Here is a 16,486-nt window from a genome sequence, read left to right on the forward strand (position 1 = left end):
CGAGATTGTGAAAGGTGCGATGGATGTGCAAGTCTTTTTTTTAAATTTAGAGTACCCAATTCATTTTCCCAATTATGGGGCAATTTAGCGTGGCCAATCCACCTAGCCTGCACATCTTTGGGTTGTGGGGGCGAAACCCACGCAAACACGGGGAGAATGTGCAAATACCACACGGACAGTGACCCAGAGCCGGGATTGAACCTGGGACCTCGGTGCTATGAGGCAGCAGTGCTAACCACTGTGCCACCGTGCTGCCCCGTGCAAGTCTTTCTTTACAGCTACACAAGCACCATTGTACTCCTGCTCAACACTCTTGTTTGTGTTCAACATTCCCAAGTCTGGACACTGATTGTTGGCAAGGCGCAGGTGGTGAGACCATCAGCCCCTCCACTCTCCCCACACCCCCTCCACTCTCCCCACACCCCCATCACTCTCCCCAGACCCCCATCACTCTCCCCACACCCCATCCACTCTCCCCACACCCCCATCACTCTCCCCACACCCCCATCACTCTCCCCACACCCCCATCACTCTCCCCACACCCCCATCACTCTCCCCACACCCCCATCACTCTCCCCACACCCACATCACTCTCCCCACACCCCTATCACTCCCCCCACACCCACTCCACTCCCACCACACCCCCTCCACTCTCCCCAAACCCCCATCACTCTCCCCACACCCCCACCACTCTCCCCACACCCCATCACTCTCCCCACACCCCCATCACTCTCCCCACACCCCTATCACACCCCCACACCCTCTCCACTCCCCCCACACCCCCTCCACTCTCCCCACACCCCCACACCCTCTCCACTCCCCCCACACCCCCTCCACTCTCCCCACACCCCCATCACTCTCCCCACACCCCCATCACTCTCCCCAGACCCCCATCACTCTCCCCACACCCCCTCCACTCTCCCCACACCCCCACCACTCTCCCCACACCCCCATCACTCTCCCCACACCCCCATCACTCTCCCCACACCCCCATCACTCTCCCCACACCCCCATCACTCTCCCCACACCCCCATCACTCTCCCCACACCCCCATCACTCTCCCCAGACCCCCATCACTCTCCCCACACCCCCACCACTCTCCCCACACCCCCATCACTCTCCCCACACCCCCATCACTCTCCCCACACCCCCATCACTCTTCCCACACCCCCTCCACTCTTCCCACACCCCCTCCACACTCCCCACACCCCCTCCACTCTCCCCACACCCCATCACTCTCCCCAGACCCCCATCACTTTCCCCACACCCCCTCCACTCTCCCCACACTCCCATCGCTCTCCTACACCCCCATCACCCTCCCCACACCCTCATCACTCTCCCCACACCCTCATCACTCTCTCCACACCCCCATCACTCTCCCCACACCCCCATAACTCTCCACACACTCCCATCACTCTCCCCACACCCCCTCCACACTCCCCACACCCCCATCACTCTCCCCACACCCCCATCACTCTCCCCACACCCCCATCACTCTCCACACACCCCCATCACTCTCCCCACACCCCCATCACTCTCCCCACACCCCCATCACTCTCCCCACACCCCCATCACTCTCCCCACACCCCCATCACTCTCCCCACACCCCCATCGCTCTCCCCACACCCCCATCACCCTCCCCACACCCTCATCACTCTCCCCACACCCCCATCAATCTCCCCACACCCCCATCACTCTCCCCACACCCCCATCACTCTCCCCACACCCCCATCGCTCTCCCCACACCCCCATCACCCTCCCCACACCCTCATCACTCTCCCCACACCCCCATCACTCTCCCCACACCGCCATCACTCACCCCACACCCCCATCACTCTCCCCACACCCCCATCACTCTCCGCACACCCCCATCACTCTCCCCACACCCCCATCACTCTCCCCACACCCCCATCACTCTCCCCACACCCCCATCACTCTCCCCACATCCCCATCACTCTCCCCACATCCCCATCACTCTCCCCACACGCCCATCACTCTCCCCACACCCCCATCACTCTCCCCACACCCCCATCACTCTCCCCACACCCCCACCACTCTCCCCACACTCCCTCCACTCTCCCCACACCCTCATCACTCTCCCCACACCCCCATCCCTCTCCACACACCCCCATCACTCTCCCCACACCCCCATCACTCTCCACACACCCCCACCACTCTCCCTCCACTCCCCCCACACCCTCATCACTCTCCCCACACCCCCATCACTCTCCACACACCCCCATCACTCTCCCCACACCCTCATCACTCTCCCCACACCCCCATCACTCTCCACACACCCCCATCACTCTCCCCACACCACCATCACTCTCCCCACACCCCCGTCACTCTCCCCACACCCCCGTCACTCTCACCACACCCCCGTCACTCTCCCCACACCCCCGTCACTCTCCCCACACCCCCGTCACTCTCCCCACACCCCCGTCACTCTCCCCACACCCCCGTCACTCTCCCCACACTCCCATCACTCTCCCCACACTACCATCACTCTCCCCACACCCCCGTCACTCTCCCCACACCCCCGTCACTCTCACCACACCCCCGTCACTCTCCCCTCACCCCCATCACTCTCCCCACACCCCCATCACTCTCCCCACACTCCCATCACTCTCCCCACACTCCCATCACTCTCCCCACGCTCCCATCACTCTCCCCACGCCCCCATCACTCTCCCCACACTCCCATCACTCTCCCCACACTCCCATCACTCTCCCCACACTCCCATCACTCTCCCCACACCCCCATCACTCTCCCCACGCCCCCATCACTCTCCCCACACTCCCATCACTCTCCACACACTCCCATCACTCTCCCCACACCCTCATCACTCTCCCCACACCCCGTCCACACTCCCCACACCCCCTCCACTCTCCCCACACCCCTTACACTCTCCACACTCTCCCATCACTCTCCCCACACTCCCATCGCTCTCCCCCACTCCCATCACTCTCCTATACCCCCATCACTCTCCCCACACCCTCATCACTCTCCCCAGACCCCATCACTCTCCCCACACTCCCATCACTCTCCCCACACCCCCATCACTCTCCCCACACCCCCATCACTCTCCCCACACTCCCATCACTCTCCCCACACTCCCATCACTCTCCCCACACCCGCATCACTCTCCCCACACCCGCATCACCCTCCCCACACCCCCATCACTCTCCCCACACCCCCATCACTCTCCCCACACTCCCATCACTCTCCCCACACTCCCATCACTCTCCCCACACCCCCATCACTCTCCCCACACCCCCATCACTCTCCCCACACTCCCATCACTCTCTCCACACTCCCGTCACTCTGCCCACACTCCCGTCACTCTCCCCACACCCCCGTCACTCTCCCCTCACCCCGTCACTCTCCCCACACCCCCGTCACTCTCCCCACACCCCTGTCACTCTCCCCACACCCCCGTCACTCTCCCCACACCCCCGTCACTCTCCCCACACCCCCTACACTCTCCCCACACCCCCATCACTCTCCCCACACTCCCATCACTCTCCCCACACTCCCATCACTCTCCCCACACCCCCTTCACTCTCCCCACACCCCCTCCACTCTCCCCACACCCCCTCCACTCTCCCCACACCCCCATCACTCTCCCCACACCCCCTACACTCTCCCCACACCCCCATCACTCTCCCCACACCCCCGTCACTCTCCCCACACCCCCTACACTCTCCCCACACCCCCATCACTCTCCCCACACCCCCATCACTCTCCCCACACCCCTATCACACCCCCACACCCTCTCCACTCCCCCCACACCCCCTCCACTCTCCCCACACCCCCACACCCTCTCCACTCCCCCCACACCCCCTCCACTCTCCCCACACCCCCATCACTCTCCCCACACCCCCATCACTCTCCCCAGACCCCCATCACTCTCCCCACACCCCCTCCACTCTCCCCACACTCCCTCCACTCTCCCCACACCCCCATCACTCTACCCACACCCCCATCACTCTCCCCACACCCCTATCACTCCCACCACACCCCCATCACTCTCCCCAGACCCCCATCATTCTCCCCACACCCCCATCACTCTCCCCACACCCCCTCCACTCTCCCCACACTCCCTCCACTCTCCCCACACCCCCATCACTCTACCCACACCCCCATCACTCTCCCCACACCCCCATCACTCTCCGCACACCCCCATCACTCTCCCCAGACCCCCATCACTCTCCCCACACCCCCACCACTCTCCCCACACCCCCATCACTCTCCCCACACCCCCATCACTCTCCCCACACCCCCATCACTCTCCCCACACCCCCATCACTCTCCCCACACCCCCATCACTCTCCCCACACCCCCATCACTCTCCCCAGACCCCCATCACTCTCCCCAGACCCCCATCACTCTCCCCACACCCCCACCACTCTCCCCACACCCCCATCACTCTCCCCACACCCCATCACTCTCCCCACACCCCCATCACTCTTCCCACACCCCCTCCACTCTTCCCACACCCCCTCCACACTCCCCACACCCCCTCCACTCTCCCCACACCCCATCACTCTCCCCAGACCCCCATCACTTTCCCCACACCCCCTCCACTCTCCCCACACTCCCATCGCTCTCCTACACCCCCATCACCCTCCCCACACCCTCATCACTCTCCCCACACCCTCATCACTCTCTCCACACCCCCATCACTCTCCCCACACCCCCATAACTCTCCACACACTCCCATCACTCTCCCCACACCCCCTCCACACTCCCCACACCCCCATCACTCTCCCCACACCCCCATCACTCTCCCCACACCCCCATCACTCTCCACACACCCCCATCACTCTCCCCACACCCCCATCACTCTCCCCACACCCCCATCACTCTCCCCACACCCCCATCACTCTCCCCACACCCCCATCAATCTCCCCACACCCCCATCGCTCTCCCCACACCCCCATCACCCTCCCCACACCCTCATCACTCTCCCCACACCCCCATCACTCTCCCCACACCCCCATCACTCTCCCCACACCCCCATCAATCTCCCCACACCCCCATCGCTCTCCCCACACCCCCATCACCCTCCCCACACCCTCATCACTCTCCCCACACCCCCATCACTCTCCCCACACCGCCATCACTCTCCCCACACCCCCATCACTCTCCCCACCCCCCCATCACTCTCCCCACACCCCCATCACTCTCCCCACACCCCCATCACTCTCCCCACACCCCCATCACTCTCCCCACACCCCCATCACTCTCCCCACATCCCCATCACTCTCCCCACATCCCCATCACTCTCCCCACACGCCCATCACTCTCCCCACACCCCCATCACTCTCCCCACACCCCCATCACTCTCCCCACACCCCCACCACTCTCCCCACACTCCCTCCACTCTCCCCACACCCTCATCACTCTCCCCACACCCCCATCACTCTCCACACACCCCCATCACTCTCCCCACACCCGCATCACTCTCCCCACACCCGCATCACCCTCCCCACACCCCCATCACTCTCCCCACACCCCCATCACTCTCCCCACACTCCCATCACTCTCCCCACACCCCCATCACTCTCCCCACACCCCCATCACTCTCCCCACACTCCCATCACTCTCTCCACACTCCCGTCACTCTGCCCACACTCCCGTCACTCTCCCCACACCCCCGTCACTCTCCCCTCACCCCGTCACTCTCCCCACACCCGCGTCACTCTCCCCACACCCCTGTCACTCTCCCCACACCCCCGTCACTCTCCCCACACCCCCGTCACTCTCCCCACACCCCCTACACTCTCCCCACACCCCCATCACTCTCCCCACACTCCCATCACTCTCCCCACACTCCCATCACTCTCCCCACACCCCCTTCACTCTCCCCACACCCCCTCCACTCTCCCCACACCCCCTCCACTCTCCCCACACCCCCGTCACTCTCCCCACACCCCCTACACTCTCCCCACACCCCCATCACTCTCCCCACACCCCCGTCACTCTCCCCACACCCCCTACACTCTCCCCACACCCCCATCACTCTCCCCACACCCCCATCACCCTCCCCACACCCCCATCACTCTCCCCACACCCCCATCACTCTCCCCACACCCCCATCACTCTCCCCACACTCCCATCACTCTCCCCACACTCCCATCACTCTCCCCACACCCCCTTCACTCTCCCCACACCACCTCCACTCTCCCCACACCCCCTCCACTCTCCCCACTCCCCCATCACTCTCCCCACACCCTCATCACTCTCCCCACACCCCCATCACTCTCCCCACACCCCATCACTCTCCCCACACCCCCTCCACTCTCCCCACACTCCCATCGCTCTCCTACACCCCCATCACCCTCCCCACACCCTCATCACTCTCCCCACACCCCCATCAACCTCCCCACACCCCCATCACTCTCCCCACACCCCCATCACTCACTACCTCACACCCCCACCACTCTCCCTCTAACATACCCAGTCTCTCTCTCTCTCACCCTGGTCTCTCTCTTCCCTCTCTACCCCACATTCTCTCTCTCGCCATCTCACCTATTTCCTTCTCTCTTATTCTAGTGTCTCCCCCAGTCTCTCCCTGTCCCCTCATCGTTCTCTGGCAGCCTCTCTCTTGCTTTTCTACATTCCCACTCTCTCACTCTCACACACTTCCAGTCCCCCCCTACCTCCAATCTCCTGGCCAGTCACCCTCCCTCTCTCCAACTCTCTTTCCCTCTCCACCTCTGCCAGTCACTCTCTCTCTCTCACCCTCCCTCACTCCGAGTCACCCTCTCTCTCTGTCACGCTCAGACACCCTCCCTCTCTCCCACCCTCACCCTCTCTCCCTCACTGCCAGTCAATCTCTCTCCGTCCCCCTCCCTCTCTCTCTCACCCTCTCTCTCGCTCCCCCTCCACCTTTCTCTCTCTCACCCTCCCTCTCTCTCTCTCTCACCCTCCCTCTCTCTCTCTCTCTCACCCTCCCTCTCTCTCTCTCTCACCCTCCCTCTCTCTCTCTCTCACCCTCCCTCTCTCTCTCTCACCCTCTCTCTCTCCCCCTCCCCCTCCCCCTCCCCTTCTCTCTCTCTCCCCCTCCCCCTCTCTCTCTCTCTCTCACCCTCCCTCTCTCTCACCCTCCCTCTCTCTCTCTCACCCTCACTCTCTCTCTCACCCTCCCTCTCTCTCTCCCCGTCCCCCTCTCTCTCTCTCCCCTCCCCCTCTCTCTCTCTCTCTCACCCTCCCTCTCTCTCTCACCCTCCCTCTCTCTCTCTCTCACCCTCCCTCTCTCTCTCACCCTCCCTCTCTCTCACCCTTCCTCTCTCTCTCTCACCCTCCCTCTCTCTCTCACCCTCCCTCTCTCTCTCCCCCTCCCCCTCTCTCTCTCTCACCACCCTCCCTCTCTCTCTCACCCTCCCTCCCTCTCTCTCTCTCTCACCCTCCCTCTCTCTCTCACCCTCCTCTCTCTCTCTCACCCTCCCCCACCTCTCTCTCACAACTCCCCCTCTCTCTCCCTCCCCTCCCTCTCCCTCCTTCCCCTCTCTCTCTCTCTCTCTCCCCCTCCCCCTCTCCTCCCTCTCTCTCCCCCTCCCCCCTCTCACTCTCTCACCCTCCCTCTCTCTCTCTCTGTCACCCTCTCTCTCCTCTCTCTCACCCTCCCTCGCTCTCTCTCTCTCTCACCCTCCCTCTCTCTCTCTTTCTCCCTCGCTCCCTTTCTCCCTCTCTCTCTCCCTCCCTCTCTCTCTCCCTCCCTCTCTCTCTCCCTCTCTCTCTCCCCCTCCCCCTCTCTCTCTCTCTCACCCTCCCTCTCTTCCTCTCTCTCACCCTCCCCCTCTCTCACCCTCCCTCTCTCTCTCTCTCACCCTCCCTCTCTCTCTCTTCCTCTCTCTCCCTCTCTCTCTCTCTCCCTCTTTCTCTCTCCCTCCCTCTCTCTCTCTCTCTCTCTCCCTCTCCCTCTCTCTCTCTCTCCCTCCTCTCTCTCTCTCTCTCTCTCCCTCCCTCCCTCTCTCTCTCTCCCTCCCTCTCTCTCTCTCCCTCCCTCCGTCTCCCTCCCTCTCTCTCTCTCCCTCCCCCCCTCTCTCTCTCTCTCACCCTCCCCCCTCTCTCGCTCTCTCCCCTTCCCCCTCTCTCTCTCTCTGTCTCTCACCCTCTCTCTCTCCCCCTCCACCTCTCTCTCTCTCACCCTCACTCTCTTTCTCTCTCTCTCACCCTCCCTCTCTCTCTCACCCTCTCTCTCTCTCTCTCTCACCCTCCCTCTCTCTCTTTCTCCCTCGCTCCCTTTCTCCCTCTCTCTCTCTCTCCCTCTCTCCCTCTCTCCCTCTCTCACCCTCCCCCTCTCTCTCACCCTCTCTCTCTCTCTCTCCTCACCTCCCTCTCTCTCTTTCTCCCTCGCTCCCTTTCTCCCTCTCTCTCTCTCCCTCCCTCTCATCTCTCCCTCTCTCTCTCCCTCTCTCTCTCCCCCTCTCTCTCTCTCTCACCCTCCCTCTCTTCCTCTCTCCCCTCACTCCACCCTCCCCCTCTCTCTCTCTCACCCTCCCTCTCTCTCTCTCACACTCCCTCTCTCTCTTCCTCCCTCCTCTCTCTCTCTCCCTCCCTCTCTCTCTCTCACACCCTCCCTCTCTCTCTTCTCCCTCCCTCTCTCTCTCCCCCTTTCCCTCCCTCTCTCTCTCTCTCTCTCCCTCTCTCTCTCTCCCTCTCCCTCCCTCTCTCTCTCTCTCCTCCTCCCTCCCCTCTCTCGCTCTCTCACCCCCCTCTCTCTCTGTCTCCCTCCCTCCCTCCCTCTCTCTCTCCCTCCTTCCCTCTCTCACCCTCCTCTCTCTCTCTCTCCCCCCCTCTCTCTCCCTCTCTCTCTCTCTCCCCCTCCCTCCTTCTCCCCCCCTCTCTCTCTCCCTCCCCCCTCTCTCTCTCTCTTTCACCCTCGCTCCCTTTCTCCCTCTCTCTCTCCCTCCCTCTCTCTCTCCCTCTCTCTCTCCCCCTCCCCCCTCTCTCTCTCTCTCACCCTCCCTCACTTCCTCTCCTCTCACCCTCCCCCTCTCTCACCCTCCCTCACTCTCTCTCTCACCCTCCCTCTCTCTCTCTTCCTCTCTCCCTCTCTCTCTCTCTCCCTCTTCTCTCTCCCTCCCTCTCTCTCTCTCTCTCTCTCCCTCCCTCCCTCCTCTCTCTCTCCCTCCCTCTCTCTCTCCCTCCCTCCGTCTCCCTCCCTCTCTCTCTCTCCCTCCCCCCCTCTCTCTCTCTCTCACCCTCCCCCCCCTCTCTCGCCTCTCTCCCCTTCCCCCTCTCTCTCTCTCTGTCTCTCACCCTCTCTCTCTCCCCCCTCCACCTCTCTCCTCTCTCACCCTCACTCTCTTCTCTCTCTCTCACCCTCCCTCTCTCTCTCACCCTCTCTCTCTCTCTCTCTCACCCTCCCTCTCTCTCTTTCTCCCTCGCTCCCTTTCTCCCTCTCTCTCTCTCTCCCTCTCTCCCTCTCTCTCTCTCTCTCACCCTCCCCCTCTCTCTCACCCTCTCTCTCTCTCTCTCTCTCACCCCTCCCTCTCTCTCTTTCTCCCTCGCTCCCTTTCTCCCTCTCTCTCTCTCCCTCCCTCTCTCTCTCCCTCTCTCTCTCCCTCTCTCTCTCCCCCTCTCTCTCTCTCTCACCCTCCCTCTCTTCCTCTCTCTCACCCTCCCCCTCCTCTCTCTCACTCCCTCTCTCTCTCTCTCACACTCCCTCTCTCTCTTTCTCCCCTCCCTCTCTCTCTCCCTCCCTCTCTCTCTCTCTCACCCTCCCTCTCTCTCTTTCTCCCCTCCCTCTCTCTCTCCCTCTCTCTCTCCCTCTCTCTCTATCTCTCTCCCTTTCCCTCCCTCTCTCTCTCTCTCTCCCTCTCTCTCTCTCCCTCTCCCTCCCTCCCTCTCTCTCTCTCCCGCTCCCTCTCTCGCTCTCTCTCCCCCTCTCTCCTCTGTCTCCCTCCCTCCCTCCCTCTCTCTCTCCCTCCCTTCCCTCTCTCTCCCCCTCCCCTCTCTCTCTCCCCCCCTCTCTCCTCCCTCTCTCCCTCTCTCTCTCTCTCCCCCTCCCTCCGTCTCCCCCCCCTCTCTCTCTCCCTCCCCCTCTCTCTCTCTCTCCCTCCTCCCCCCTCTCTATCTCTCTCACCCTCCCTCTCTCTCTCACCCTCCCCCCTCTCTCTCTCTCTCCCCTTCCCCCTCTCTCTCTCTGTCTCTCACCCTCTCTCTCTCACCCTCCCTCTCTCTCTCACCCTCCCTCTCTCGCTCTCTCTCTCTCTCTCACCCTCCCCTCTCCTCTCTCTCCCCCTCTCTCTCTCCCCCTCCCTCTCTCTCTCACCCTCCCTCTCTCTCTCTCTCACCCTCCCTCTTTCTCTCACCCTCCCTCTCTCTCTCCCCCCTCCCCCTCTCTCTCACTCACCCTCCCCCCTCTCTCTCTCACCCTCTCTCTCTCTCTCTCTCTCTCTCTCTCCCTCACCCTCCCTCTCTCTCTCTCTCTCTCTCCCCCTCCCCCTCTCTCTCTCTCTCTCACCCTCCCTCTCTCTCCTCCCTCCCTCCCTCTCTCGCTCTCTCACTCCCTCCCTCTCTCTCTCTCCCTCCCTCTCTCTCTCTCCCTCCCTCCCTCCCTCTCTCTCTCCCTCCCTCCCCTCTCTCTCTCCCTCCCTCCCTCTCTCTCTCCCTCCCTCCCTCTCTCTCTCCCTCCCTCCCTCCCTCCCTCCTCCCTCTCTCTCTCTCTCCCTCCCTCCCTCCCTCCCTCCCTCTCTCTCGCTCTCTCTTCCTCCCTCTCTCTCTCCCTCTCTCTCTCTCTCTCTCTCACCCTCCCTCTGGCTGTCTCTCTCTCTCTCACCCTCCCTCTCTCTCTCTCTCTCTCACCCTCCCCCTCTCTCTAACCCTCCCCCTCTCTCTCACCCTCCCCCTCTCTCTCTCACCTTCCCTCTCTCTCTCCCTCCCCCCCCTCCCTCTCTCCCTCCTCTCTCTCTCTCCCTCCCTCCCTCTCTCTCTCTCACCTTCCCTCTCTCTCTCTCTCTTTCACCCTCCCTCTCTCTATCTCTCCCTCTCTCTCACCCTCCCCCTCTCTCTCTCTCCCTCTCTCTCTCTCTCTCCCTCCCTCCTCTCCCTCTCTCTCTCCCTCCCTCTCTCCCTCCCTCTCACCCCTCCCCCTCTCTATCTCTCCCTCCCTCTCTCTCTCCCTCCCCCCCCTCCCTCTCTCCCTCTCTCTCTCTCTCCCTCCCTCCCTCTCTCTCTCTCACCTTCCCTCTCTCTCTCTCTCTTTCACCCTCCCTCTCTCTCTCTCTCCCTCTCTCTCACCCTCCCCTCTCTCTCTCTCCCTCTCTCTCTCTCCCTCCCTCCCTCCCTCCCTCTCTCTCGCTCTCTCTTCCTCCCTCTCTCTCTCTCTCCCTCTCTCTCTCTCTCTCTCTCACCCTCCCTCTGGCTGTCTCTCTCTCTCTCACCCTCCCTCTCTCTCTCTCTCTCTCTCACCCTCCCCCTCTCTCTAACCCTCCCCCTCTCTCTCACCCTCCCCCCTCTCTCTCTCACCTTCCCTCTCTCTCTCTTTCACCCTCCCACTCTCTCTCTCCCTCCCTCTCTCCCTCTCTCTCTCCCTCCCTCTCTCCCTCCCTCTCACCCTCCCCCTCTCTATCTCTCCCTCCTCCCTCCTCCTCTCCTGCCCTCCCCCTCTCTCTCTCCTCTCTCTCTCTCCCTCCCTCCCTCTCTCTCTCTCACCTTCCCTCTCTCTCTCTCTCTCTTCACCCTCCCTCCCTCTATCTCTCCCTCTCTCTCTCTCCTCTCCCCCTCTCACTCTCTCTCCCTCTCTCTCTCTCTCCCTCCCTCCTCTCTCTCTCTCCCTCTCTCCTCTGCCTCCCTCCTCCCTCTCTCTCTCTGCCTCCCTCCCTCCCTCTCTCTCTCTTTTGCTCTCTCTTCCTCCCTCTCTCTCTCCCTCCCTCTCTCTCTTTCTCTCTCTCACCCTCCCTCTGTCTGTCTCTCTCACCCGCCCTCTTTCTCTCTCACCCTCCCCCTCTCTCTCACCCTCCCCTCTCTCTCTCACCTTCCCTCTCTCTCTCTTTCACCCTCCCTCCCTCTCTCTCTCCCTCTCTCTCCCCCTCCCCCTCTCTCTCTCTCTCACCCTCCCTCTCTCTCTCCCTCCCTCTCCCTCCCTCTCACCCTCCCTCTGTCTGTCTCTCTCTCTCTCTCTCACCCTCCCTCTCTCTCTCGCCCTCCCCCTCTCTCTCACCCTCCCCCTCTCTCTCTCACCTTCCCTCTCTCTTTCACTCGCCCTCTCTCTCTCTCTCCCTCCCTCTCTCCCTCTCTCTCTCCCTCCCTCTCTCCCTCTCTCTCACCCTCCCTCCCTCGCTCTCTCTCTCTCCCCCCCCTCCCTCTTTCTCCCACCCACTCTCCTTACCAGTTCAGCCGCCTGTGTCCCCGGTGATGTCCCGCCGCTGGAGCCCACGATGCTGAGCACCAGGAGCAGGTGAAGGAAGTTCTGTCCGGATCCCAGCATCTGGCGAGAGATTTACTTTGGTGAATAACAAGAATCGGGGGCTGGATTCTCGCCTCTGGCAGTTCGGGAACATTAAGGGCAGCACTGAATAGAAAGCAGAATATTCACTGCAATCGCACTCTGCAACAGGAATGATTATGGGGAGAATGAGTGACAGACTGCAATAAATTCTACAGAACTCCTGCTCACTGAGGTTTGAGGAGCTTCGGCGAATCCAAACGGTGTAATCAGCAAATTAATCTTAAAAAGAATCAATCTTCAACCTTGAAGGAATAAAACTATTGAGTTCGGAACAATTAAAGGTCAGAATGCAGCCAGACCCCCTGAGTTTGATTTATTCCAGGTCTCCAGCATCATTGTAACTGTTCGAAACATTGGAATAAAGAACTGGATTCATTGCCAATCATGTTTCCAATTGTTAGAAGCTGGTTAGTTTTGCCAACCTTTTAGAACAATTCTAAAAGTTTAAATTCTTCGCATTTTGATGGAATAAAGGAGTCAGCCCCCCTCCCCTCCTCTGGAAGCCCCCCTCCCCTCCTCTGGGTCCCCCCTCCTCCGGTTCTCGCCTCCATCCCCCCCTCCTCCATTCCCCCCTCCTCTGGATCTCACCTCCATTCCTATGCAGGAGCTCAGATTCCTCCTCCTCCGCCTTCATTCCCACTGTATTTATAACCCGGCCCCCACCCTCCTTGCCTCTCTCTTGCCCCCTCTCTGTCTCACCCACACGCCTCTTGGCGTCCGCACCTGCTTCTCGGTCACTTTCCCTTTCATTGAGTGTCTGCGGTTTGGGCGAAAGTCGGAACGAATCCCAAACCTTCAGCCTCTGCCAAGTCGCGGAAACCATGCAGCTGCCTGCTGAGGGCTGCTCTTCAATGTTTCAAACCACACCTGGCCTGCACTCGGCGTCTGCACAACACCAGCTTTCCTCCCCTCCCCTTCTTCACTTTCTCGGAAAAGGCCAGCCCGTTCGGCCCCTCTTACAGGCCAGCATTTGTTGCCCATCCCTAGTTGCCCCTTGAGGAGGTGGTGGCCAGATACCTTCTTGAACTGCTGCAGCCCCCGATGTGTAGGTACACCCACTGGGCTGTTAGGGAGGGAGTTCTAGGATGTTGCCCCAGGGACAGTGAACGAACGGCGATATATTTCCAAGCCAGGGTGGTGAGTGACTTGGAGGGGAACCTCCAGGCGGTGGGGTTCCCAGGTATCTGCTGCTCTTGTCCTTCTAGATGGTAGTGGTCGTGGGTTTGGAAGGTGCTGACTAAGGAACCTGGGCGAGTTGCTGCAGTGCATCTTGTAGATGGTACACACGGCTGCCACTGTTCGTCGGTGGTGTAGGGATTGAATATTTGTGGAAGGCGGAACAATCAAACTGGGCTGCTTTGTCCTGGATGGTGTTGAGCTTCTTGTGTGTTGTTGGAGCTGCACTCATCCAGGCAAGTGGAGAGTATTCCATTACACTCCTGACTTGTGCCTTGGTGGACAGGCTTTGGGGAGTCAGGAGCTGAGTTACTCACCGTAGGATTCCTAGTCTCTGACCTGTCCTTACAGTCATAAAAGTGGAAGGCTGAATAGGGGGAACTTAAAGGCAGGGATCCCTCAGCAACGCCATGGTGGGGTATACTCACTTGGGTGGGGGGGGTGGGGGGAATGCCCCGATGCCTACAAGGATGCATGGGTGTGGGGCTGGCTCACCTTCATGCTTGGGTGCCATGCAAAGAACTGATGGGGGGGGAGGGTTCTGCCAATGTCTGTGGGGAGCCGCGATGTATGTGGATGATGGATTAGGGGGAGCCTCAACCTCACTTTGAGATCTGGGCAGCCTTTAAAATGGGCGCTGCGATCTCTGAGGAACCGGTCTTTAGTTCCCCACTGCAGAAATAAATTTGTCGTGTGGGATTTTCTAGTGAGAAACTCCCCAAGCGACTAAGTGTGGGTGAATACTGGTCTGGATCCCGGCCAAACATCCAGCAGGAAACACCCCACCAAACCTGCCCAAAATGATTTTGGGGAGAATCACGCTATAGTCGGAGAAGCTACACACCCTCAAATACACATCACTGGCAAGTTCCAACTTCCTGTGCAGAGCGTGTGGCAGACGTTACCTTTCAGTAATCTGCATCTTCGGCCATTGAAGGAAGAGGAGCAGATGATCCCCTCTGGACTTACCAACGTTCTGAGGCTGGATTCCCATCATCCCTCACAGAGTTAACACAGGCATGGAAGAAGGTTTCAGCAGCAAATGAGCTGAGACGGGAAGAGAATTGGTGATGTTAATGTTACCAGAGTTGCGAATGTTACAGAGGTGAGAATAGTCAGTCTGAGTGAGGCGAGGGTATGTGTCCAGAAGCTCATTTCACGAGAATGTTGCAAAGAATCTGGTTCAGCTGCAAAATAACAGGCACTTTGATTTTCCCAGTACTTGGTTGGGGAATTTCCTGTTCACACACATGGGACGAGATTTTCCGTCCCACCAGCTCCGTTTTCCGGGACAGCACCCCCCCCGCCGGCAGCGGGATTCTCCGTCCCGCCAGCCCGGTTTTCCGGCGCTCCTCCGTCAGCAGCAAGGTTCTCTGTTCCTGCAGCCGGCCAATGGGGTTTCCCATTGTGGCCGCCCCCAGGTCATCGGGAAACTCGCGGGCGTGGGCGCACTGCCGGCGGAGCGGAGGATCCCCCAGAAGGACTGCAGCGGTTCAAGAAGGCAGCTCACCATCACCTTCTAAAGGACGATTAGGGATGGACATTAAATGGTGGCCTAACCAGCGACACCCACATCCCATAAACAAATCTGTGGGCAGCACAGTGGTTAGCACAGTTGCTTCATAGCTCCAGGGTCCCAGGTTCGATTCCCGGCTTGGGTCGCTGTCTGTGCGGAGTCTGCACGTCCTCCCCGTGTGTGCGTGGGTTTCCTCCGGGTATTCCGGTTTCCTCCCACAGTTCAAAGATGTGCAGGTTAGGTGGATTGGCCATGCTAAATTGCCCTTAGTGTCCAAAGAGGTTGTATGGGGTTGCTGGGTTTCGGGGATAGGGTGGAGGTGTGGGGCTTAAGTGTGGTGCTCTTTCCAAGAGCAGGTGCAAACTTGATGGGCCGAATGGCCTCATTCTGCACTGTAAATTCTATGATTCTATGAAAACAAAAAAAGAGTCGCTCTGGATCCAGGATAATCAGTCTGTGATGTAGAGACAGTTAAGGCGTTGAGGAAGGTCACAGAATCTAAATGCAAGGTATCTAAACTAAAAGGTTCAATGAAGGTTGCAGGAACGTATGCCAGGAACATCTGCTGTACCTAAAAATGAGGAATCACCTAATGAAGCTATAACACAGCTACTTGCATGTCAAACAGCATGAGCAGCAAGTGCTACACAAGCTGAGCGATTCCAGAAGATATCTAAGCTCTGCAGTCCTGCCACATCCAGTCGTGAATGGTGGTCAAAATTAAATAACTCAGTGGAGGAGGAGGCTCCACAAATATCCAGCGGGGAGTCTGGCTCATCAGTGCTAAAGATAAAGCTGAATACTGCAAAGGATCTAGTCCCTGACAATATTCCAGCAATGCTTCTGAAGGCTTGTCCAGAACTTGCCGCACCCCTAGCCAAGCTGTTCCAGTGCAGCTACAACACTGGCCTCTACCCGGCAATGTGGAAAATTGCCCAAGTATGCCTGTACACAAAAAGCATGACAAATCCAACCCAGCCAATTAACGTCGTATCAGTCTACTCTTGATCTTCAGTGAAGTGATGGAAGGGCCATCAACTGTATATCAAGTGGCACTTGCTTAGCAATAACCTCCTCGCTGATGTTATGTTTGGGTTTTGCCAGGGCCAAGGAGCCCTAGCTAAACTGGAGTTAATGGACATCAGAGGGAAAACACTCCACTGGTTAAAGTCATACCTGGCACAAAGGAAGATGGTTGCGGTAGTTGGAGGTCAGTCATCTCAGCTCCCGGACATCAGTGCAGGGGTTCCTCAGGGTAGTGTCCTAGGCCAAACCATCTTCCGTCATACGGTCGGAAGTTCGCTGATGACTGCACAATCTTCAGCCCAATT

General features: G+C 59.7%; 1 protein-coding gene across 3 annotated transcripts in view; it reads right to left on the reverse strand.

The window, feature by feature from the left end:
• ostn (osteocrin) overlaps positions 1-13,311 on the reverse strand; it is a 76,076-nt gene extending 62,765 nt beyond the window's left edge. For 2 of the 3 annotated variants that reach the window (XM_072473412.1, XM_072473413.1), the window contains exons 1-2: positions 13,187-13,311; positions 12,344-12,442 (exon numbers count right to left, since the gene is read on the reverse strand). In XM_072473412.1, the coding sequence (XP_072329513.1) occupies positions 12,344-12,442; positions 13,187-13,213 (126 nt within the window). In that variant the 5' untranslated portion in view covers positions 13,214-13,311. Of the gene's footprint in view, positions 1-12,343; positions 12,443-13,051; positions 13,078-13,186 lie in introns of those variants that run through there. The other variant, XM_072473415.1, reaches the window with a different exon arrangement.
• Between the last annotated feature and the right edge of the window lie 3,175 nt (positions 13,312-16,486).

Source organism: Scyliorhinus torazame, chromosome 14 (assembly GCF_047496885.1).
Source record: "Scyliorhinus torazame isolate Kashiwa2021f chromosome 14, sScyTor2.1, whole genome shotgun sequence".
NCBI lineage: Eukaryota > Metazoa > Chordata > Chondrichthyes > Carcharhiniformes > Scyliorhinidae > Scyliorhinus > Scyliorhinus torazame.